Raw genomic sequence first — 9,217 nt, forward strand, 5'->3', positions numbered from 1 at the left:
CCTGCAGCCAATCAGAATACGAGTATTCCCCCAGACTGTGGTATAAACAATATTATTCACGAGTTATAATCAACCCCTACACATCAATATTAATGATAACCCATTATTATACGGTATGATTTCTAGATGTCACGTCCGCTCGCGACACTGGACTTGCGAGGCATCGACGCGGACTTCCATTCACATAGCCAAAAACAAGACAATAGATCTATGGCTAGATCAAAACATCAAGACATACAATTCTAAAAAGAACAGATGAAGCAGCTACCCTTTTTTCCTTCGCGGTTTGCCTGAGCAGCGCACCTGTGAATTGTCACAATTTCTCAGAATCAAAGGTGAAAGTAGAAACGGGTGGCCAAAAGCTGTCATATTGTTAGTTATCACAGACAATTTTTAACAATAAATGTTCTGTACGGAGCTCCTTAAGGGACATTAGGGAGAACGCTCCCGGACAGAACCTTATGGTACGAACACACCAAACGCGTACCCGCGTAAGATTTACGCGCGTAACGCAGCTAAAATGTTGCTTGACCATTTTGTGTCAAAAATGGTCCTACGTACGCAGCTACGCACCTGTGGCTGCGCTGGATTTAGGAGTCCGAGGAAGGAAACCCAAACGCCGCCGTGTTTGGGTGCATGATAGAGCTTGGATCGGGTTAGATTAAATAATCTCAGATATAAATAACAATAATCGGGTTAAATAACTTCACATGGTGTGTCTGGTGTGTTTCCAGCATTCGTAGTGTTGATCAGCAGAGATATAGTCCGCCAAGACGTTGAGGTTGCTTAGCAACCAGAGACTCTGTCCATGCAAGTGAACGGAACGTTCCCTCTTCGTCATAACTAACCAAACATCCTTCACATTCACCGAGCGAACATTATGAAAGTAAAATGCACATTTCTCGCTAAAAATGTTTACATAAACGCATTTAATGGCGTAACTATGTTACTATTTCCACCCAGAATAAAGAAAGATGTCGGCCGTATGCTTCTGTGCAAGCGTCACTACTCTCTGCCAGTGACGTCGGGTCAAGCTCAACGCTGATTGGGCAACGCGGCTAATCGTCATGCGTATGAGCGTAAAAACCTAACCCTAAGTTAACTCCTCGCGTACGCGCGTATATGTACGCGCGTATATGTACGCAGCTCATACGCACGCAGCTCATACGCCGCTAACGCGGGTAAAATGTTGCTTTAGCGCATGTAACGCATGTACGCAGCTCATACGCGCGTAAACCAATGGTTCCCTATGGAAAAATTGCCGATTTTATACGCGTCTATACGCGGGGTACGCGTTTGGTGTGTTCGTACCTTTAGTTTGGAAGTCGTGCTTAGTGACACGACAAATACTCCCAATTGAAATACATGGGTTTGAAATTTGTGCTTTTTGACACGAAATTTTTGAAAATACGTGTCCCTGATCACGTTTCAATAGATTAAATAACGTGACAGTGTCTTTTCGTGAGACCGGGTTGCTACTTTGGCACGGGTCTGTTGTGATGGGCACTGCAGTTTTAAAAAAACACGCTCCTCGCCTGCTGAGCCCCCCTGGGTGACCTTGTCCTGGCGAAGCGCAGAACATCTGGGCTGGCACCCATTGCTAATATTTTATGGCTGCTCATTATTAAAGTGTCACGTTCAAGTCGGGAAGGCCTGACAAATGCCAAGGACTGGCGTGTGTGTGTGTGTGTGTGTGTGTGTGTGTGTGTGTGTGTGTGTGTGTGTGTGTGTGTGTGTGTGTGTGTGTGTGTGTGTGTGTGTGTGTGTGTGTGTGTGTGTGTGTGTGTGTCTGCTTGTGTGTGTGTGTGTGTGTGTGTGCAGCATGCAGTGTCTCATGCACATGTGTGTGTGTGTGCTGTGTTTGAACGCAAAACGCTCACTTGCTCACTCAACCAGGTGAGGAGCACTCTCGTCTTGACACACGCACACCCATATTCAGACATGCTCACCCCTACTGCAGCCTGCAGATACACCCTGGGCTGCTTTTGTGACCCCCGGTGCATTAGTGGTACAGCTGGAGAGAGAGTCTGTCATGGCTGATAACCCCCCCACCCACACACTCTGCCCCCCCCCCCCCCCCACCACCACCACCACCACCCCTCTCTCATTTATTTCTCTCACGGGGTGCATTAATAAAGTAAGGGAACAAGAGTGAAGTTTGAAGTGGCGTCGGCAGCGTCTTGTGTTTGACCTGGGTACGTCTTCATCAACGGGACGGGCGCGTGCCGTGCCTTTTAACACTTTGTTCAAAATCAACTCGTTCCTAGTGTCCCGATGCAGCAGTACTGCCATTTCCTTTCGTCAGCCAAATTAGATTCTTCATTCAACTCTACATGCCCCCCTTCATTAGTAAACTCTCCCTATTCCTTTGGATCGTATTCATCAAATTTTGGGGGATTTCATTGAGAACATAACGGTGATCTCGGAGCTTTGTGCCCCGATACGTACAAAGCATTAGGTTGATCTCCGATCACTCTCCCCATCTTACAGGATAATGAAACAGGTGGCTGCTTATCGCTGTTTCCCCCATTCTTTCCCTTTCATTATATCCCCTGTCACTCACTCACAACCCACATAAAGTTTTCGCAAAGAAAGTCATACAATAGTGGGTCTTCTCGGCCTTGTATATCTGCGACTGGAAACAATGTCTGCTTCAATGCTTTCCTCGTCTCCTTCTGCTCCCTTTCTCGCGTCTCTCCGTCTGAAGTCAGAGGTTTGTTCAGTCGGGGTGAGAGATGTGATCGCGTCACAACGCCTGCAGTCACAGAGCTGCAAGATGTGCCACCGGGATATGAGCTGGCAGATGCAGACGGAGAGATACAGAAACAGGGAGATAGATGCAGAGAGAGATAGAGAGACAGAGGGTGAGAGAGAGAGAGAGAGAGAGACAGAGAGAGGGAGAGGGAGAGAGAGAGAGAGAGAGAGAGGGAGAGAGAGAGGGAGAGAGACAGAGGGTGAGAGAGAGACAGAGAGAGGGGGAGAGAGACAGAAAGAGAGGGAGAGAGACAGAAAAAGAGGGTGAGAGACAGAAAGAGAGGGAGAGAGACAGAAAGAGAGGGAGAGAGACAGAAAGAGAGGGAGAATGAGTGAGAGACAGGGAGAGGTAGAGAGAGAGAGAGAGAGAGAGAGAGACAGAAAGAGAGGGTGAGAGCGAGAGAGACATTGAGAGAGACAGAGAGAGGGAGAGAGAGGAAAAGAGAGAGAGAGAGAGGGTGACGGATAGAGAGAGACGGAGACAGGGATTGGGAAAGGGAGACGGGGTAGACGTAAGGAGTGTAATGCAACTAAAAATAGAGACGGAAGGTTAAGCGTATCATAGCACGCACCAGCCGTGCATGTTGTGTGTGTGTGTGTGTGTGTGTGTGTGTGTGTGTGTGTGTGTGTGTGTGTGTGTTCCTGCCCATGTGTGTGTGTGTGTGCCTACTAGTGTCAGCACGCTGAGACTTTGAGAGTGTGTTAAGCCTGGGCACGAGCAGGATTGTGTGTGTGAATCCCAGGGTTGGTGTGCTCAGCTGGGAGGCACTAATGCTGCTAAGGGATCCTCTGGGTGGCATCCAGCCCCGCTACCCAGCCACGGCCCCTCCTCTCCCCCACACTGCACTCACGTGGGCTTTTACTCAGGATCACTGTGTCCCTCCCTTCCTCTCTATCTGCTTCTCTTTCTGGCTCTCTTCCTGTCTCTCTGTGTCTCTCTCTCTCTCTTCCCCCCTCTCCCTCTTTCACTCTATCTCTGTCTCTCTCTCTGTTTCTCTCTCTCTCTGCCCCACTCTTCCTCCGCTTTTCCTCTCTCTCTCTCTCTCTTGCTCTATCCTTCTCTCTCCTCACTCACTCACTCACCCAAACTCTCACAGACATCCTGCTTTCGATCGATGCTGGCTTTCGATCGAGGTCGTTCAGATCGATTTCCAAACTTTAGTCCGCCACTTCTCGTTAAAATGCCGATTCGACACGTTGCATGTAGACACCTCTGCCCGTCGACCATGTGGTCAGAGAGAAAATTGTCTTTTCCCCACAGTGCTTCGGGACCTCACCTTCTCTCAAGATGACCCCAATTCAATTTCGGCGTGATCGCACGCCACTTGCCTAAAGCAACAAACAGGAACAGGTCGCCAACACAGCTGTGTGCGCCCGCAGGACAGCTCGGTGCCAGGGAAGCCGTGTACTCGGAGAGCCAAAGTGATGGCAAGTCTGTTCCACTAAAAAGCCGGCATGGGAGAGTTTCCGGCGTTAACATGACAGTTGAAGTAACCAGGGACTCAACTCCTGATCTAGTCAGACAGGAGCCTCTGTGGAGCCCGGACCTTGCCTTGGGTTTGCACAATCTCCTGTTGGAAGTGGTCCAAAAGTGTGTATGTGGGGGGGGGGGGGGGGGGGGGGGGGGGGGCACGTCATGTGCTTTCACACAGTTTGTGTGAGTGTGTTCTGTGTGTTAGCGTGAGTGTATGTTTGTGTGTGTGTGTTTGTGAGTGACTGAGTGGATAGAGGAAGGACACTAATGGTATACAACAACTGGTGTAATTTATTCACGTCACCAAAACTCACATCCCATCTGCCTCCCCACGGGATTATCTGCAAGTGTGTCAGAGCAAACTGAGCGGCATTATGCATGCATTTATTGTGTTTGTCGAGCAGAAAGTTTCAAGTTTACACAGATCCAAGACGTGGTTATTTTCTGGTGTTTATCGTGGGGAAGGATGCCGTACACTCAGAGACTTTTCTCAATAACACAACATGGGGAGAAAATCCCAATGTTGTCTTCAAAACCAAGAACATTTCCTGTACACCAGAGACCTGGTTTCACACGCGGCGTGCAAGCCTATGAAAACATACAGCTCTGAAGCGGCGGTTTGTACTGCAACATTTAAGCCTGCAACATTTGGTATGTAAATGTTATGCAATGCAAAGCATGTTGCCTGGAACAACAAGTCAGTCGTTGCCCATTATTCCTTGCCCATTTCAATGTTAACTAATGGAAAAAATACATTACAAAAACGAAAAACATATCAAAACAAAAAACAACAAAAAAAAATAAATGAAAATGGAATGGGGGGTAGCGATAGTAAAACGTTGTAAAAAACAAATAATTACTTTTTCAGGGGCGAGACGAGGAGTGTTTACAAATGGCGCTATGTTTTTTTTTTTTTTTTTTTTTGTTCGGTTTCCGCACTGCACAATCAGTCCCCGACGATGCATCACGATCGCCACGGCCACAGCACCACCAATCTCAGCGCGATGGCTGCATCCCCTCGAATAAAAGTCATTATCTCCAAACCAAAGCATTCGGGTTAATTGCCTCTTGTGCCACATTAGAGCAAGGAAACACAGTGGTGGAGGTCTAGTGGACCATCGCTGTGTGTGGTCATGCAGACGAGTCTCTGAATTTGTGTGTCTAAGGAGTCATTGGATGTTAGCGTCTAAGGAGTCATTGGATGTGTGTGTCGAAGAAGTCATTGGATGTGTGCTTTTAGAAGAGTCATTGAATGTGTACGTGTAGAAGTCATTGAATGTGTGCGTCTAAGGAGTCATTGGATGTGTGCATCTAAGGATTCATTGGATGTGTGCGTTGAAGGAGTCATTGAATGTGTGAGTTGAAGGAGTCATTGGATGTTTGCGTCTAAGGAGACATTGGATGTGTGCGTTGAAGATGTCATTGGATGTGTGTGTCTAAGGAGTCATTGGATGTGTGCGTCTAAGGAGTCATTGGATGTGTGCGTCTAAGGAGTCATTGAATGTGTGAGTTGAAGGAGTCATTGGATGTTTGCGTCTAAGGAGACATAGGATGTGTGCGTTGAAGATGTCATTGGATGTGTGTGTCTAAGGAGTCATTGGATGTGTGTGTCTAAGGAGTCATTGGATGTGTGTGTCTAAGGAGTCATTGAATGTGTACGTGTAGAAGTCATTGGATGTGTACGTGTAGAAGTCATTGGATGTGTACGTGTAGAAGTCATTGGATGTGTGCGTCTAAGGAGTCATTGGATGTGTGCGTCTAAGGAGTCATTGGATGTGTGAGTTGAAGGAGTCATTGGATGTGTGCGTCTAAGGAGACATTGGATGTGTGCGTTGAAGATGTCATTGGATGTGTGTGTCTAAGGAGTCATTGGATGTGTGCGTCTAAGGAGTCATTGGATTTGGCGTCTAACCGTAGGTCCACACCAGGAGCGACCAAAGCGTCAAAGACGCTTTGGTCGCTCACAAAGTTTCGCTGCAAATATTTCTGTTCGCTTTGGTCGCTCAAGTCGCTCATGACGTACAATTCAATTATGCAGACGCATTTAAAGGAGCTGTATGCTTTTAGTACAGACAGCCATATCAAAGAGTGAACTCTCCCATACACTTTGGCCATATTGCCGAGACGGTTTTGCTTGTTGGATAAAGTGCTTCGACAACAAGTAGGACAGTGATTCCCCCCAATATAAAAAAACTCCTAAAATGTAGGCTAATTACAACCGAGAACAAAAAACCCTGCGTGCTGTAGTAGGCTAGTTAAAATATGTTTCACTGATCTGCATCTGCAAATCATGATCTGCACTCATTCGTCGCACTCAAAACAAATAGACATTGGCGCACATGGCTAATTTGCATACGTGCACAGGACTGGTTGGCTCCGCAAGTCAAATAATGGAACATATTATCTATCTATCTAGGCCTATCTGTCTATCTATCTATCAACGCGTGTCTAGTTTTAATGTGATGCATTGTGTGTATGTCCAGTCAGACTTGTTCTGTGTGGTCTTGTAGGCTACTGTCCTGTGTGGGCCGAACCACCTAAATGGATTCCCGATGATTTGTGTCGTTTGGTATTAATAAAGACTTGACTAGGCTATATATCTATCTAGACTATTTAATTAACAATTATTCACCTCAGGCTCCGTGAATAGTGGGGAATAGAGGGATAAAAGACAAGAGATATATCCCTTGTCATTTATCCCTCGTCTTGTTGATTAGTTTGTTTATGTGACGATTTCAAAACTTTTTTGGTTTTGTTTAAAGCATGCTACACGCGATTGGTTTGTTAGATTGGTGGCATGGAGAGCAAATGAAAATGATTCCCGCTTAAATACGAACGTTCTAGATGTATAAATACTCCCGCTTATCATCACTTGGTATCCAAACCACGATGGCGTTTCGATCTCTGAACTGAAAAAGGGTTGGGTCGTACAACACCGGGTGCCCAGTTACAGCCGCGATTAATACTTCAGCCGACATTTTGTTCAGTGAGTGAATAAAGGTAGGTAGGAACCAAAGTGCCTGCCGATGTTCCCTGGGATCCACGCAAGCGAAGAGCGTCTACATTCCGATTGGCTGTCAGTGTTTGGCCGCTGAAGCGCGTCATAGTCATTTGCATTTAAAAAGTTTTCAACTTTTTTTTGACGCTCTGGTCGCTCAACTTTGGCCGCTTGTAGCGTTGGTCGCTTTGGTCGCTTTGGTCGCTTTGGTCGCTTTGGTCGCTCTTGCCCATAGAAAGTGAATGACTTCCGGCGATTTGGTCGCTCAATTCGCTTCTGGTGTGGACGTACAGTAAGGAGTCATTGGATGTGTGTGTCTAAGTAGTCATTGGATGTGTGCGTGTCAAACTGTGTATTGTAGTGTGTGTGTGTGTGTGTGTGTAGTGTAGTGTCCCCGCGCCTGTATTGACACCCCGGTCCTCCCCTCTCCCTCCCCAGTGGTGACGTGCCCGACCCCGCCCGCGGTGCCCAACGGCGTGCGGGAGGGCACGGTCCTGGAGTGGGGCGCCAGCGTGAGCTACCGCTGCCTGCCCGGCTACGAGCTGTCCTTCCCGGCCGTCCTCACCTGCACGGGGAAGGGTGCCTGGAGCGGAGAGACGCCTCGCTGCCTACGTGAGTCTCCACCGCACGAGGCATACACACGCACTCACGCAGATGCACACACACACATATATAGACACACACACGTACAGACACACACACACACTCACATGCAAGCACGCACATGCACGCACGCACGTACGTGTGTATGCACACATACTCACACTCACACTCACACACACTCACACCCTCCCACACACACTCACACTCACACTCACACGCAAACACACTCACACACACACACACACACACACAATGGGGCTGAACTGATAAGATGAGAATTATGATGATGAGGAAGAATATACAAAGATAAGGATTATAAAATCAGGATCAAGATGTGGATGAGTATATGATGATGATGAGGAAGGTAAAACGATGATGTGGATAATCACATAATGACGTGATGAAGATTACACATATATTCGGATGATGATTATACGATGGTGGTGAAGATTATATGGGGATGAAGATTATATGATGAGGATGATGACGATTATATGATGACAATTAAGATTATATGATGCTGAAGATTATACGATGATGACAATAATGAAGATTTATGATCATTAAGATTGTACGACAAGGATGAGAGGATAACGATGTGTTGATGGTGGCAATTTTTTTTATTATTATATTATTAATGAATTATGGCCTCAACCAGAAAAAGTTAAAACTATATATTTGTGGAAATTAATGTTCACCAATCATTGTTTTTTTTATTGTTATTAGCATCAATAGCAAAAGTTATATCATTACAAGTCATTCTGTGTCTTTTCCTCCTAAATGGATTCCGAGTTCTTGCTTGCAAACAAACGTATTCATACTCAGCGGATTGAAATGGCCCAGGACACCTGAGTCCGTATTTCACTGCCGCCCACGGAGAATAGGAGAGAGGTCATTTAATTAATAGCACAAGGGAGCATCATGTGTCACTAAGGAATCCTCCAACAAATCCCTCCTCATAATTCATGGGAGGCATGCTCCATCCAGTGGCCCTCTCCGTCTTGCCTTGGCCTTTAGCATTCAGCTGACATTCATTTGACAAAGGAGGAGCGGAAGGGACAGTAAATCCTTCACATTGAGACGGGTGTTTATAGCAATGCATTGGGATGCATATTGAGTGAGTTGGGTAACAGACCGTCCTGTATGGACAGCACGCTTCACGGTTACGTCCAATAACCTGGGACGCTTCCCTCTCTCCAACGTCCAGGCTGGATGAGTATTTCTCATTTAGTGCTCGTTGATGCCGGCTGTATCTCTTGGTGCTGGTGGGTTTCCAAACTCACTCAAGCTCTAAAGGCAACATTAAGCGAATGGGCTTCTCCCAATTAGTTCAACACTTCTGATTGGTTAGATGATCGGCTGGATTGTTGTCTTCATTAATTGGCATG

The 9,217-nt window shown here is 46.7% G+C and overlaps 1 protein-coding gene across 1 annotated transcript in view; it reads left to right on the forward strand.

The window, feature by feature from the left end:
• The window catches only part of LOC132459082 (CUB and sushi domain-containing protein 3-like), a 255,684-nt gene that overhangs the window by 218,825 nt on the left and 27,642 nt on the right, over positions 1 to 9,217 (forward strand). Inside the window, exon 53 of the mRNA XM_060053457.1 lies at positions 7,665 to 7,838. Coding sequence (XP_059909440.1) covers positions 7,665 to 7,838 — 174 coding nt within the window. The remainder of the gene's footprint in view (positions 1 to 7,664; positions 7,839 to 9,217) is intronic.

This window comes from Gadus macrocephalus, chromosome 6 (genome assembly GCF_031168955.1).
Source record: "Gadus macrocephalus chromosome 6, ASM3116895v1".
Taxonomy (NCBI): domain Eukaryota; kingdom Metazoa; phylum Chordata; class Actinopteri; order Gadiformes; family Gadidae; genus Gadus; species Gadus macrocephalus.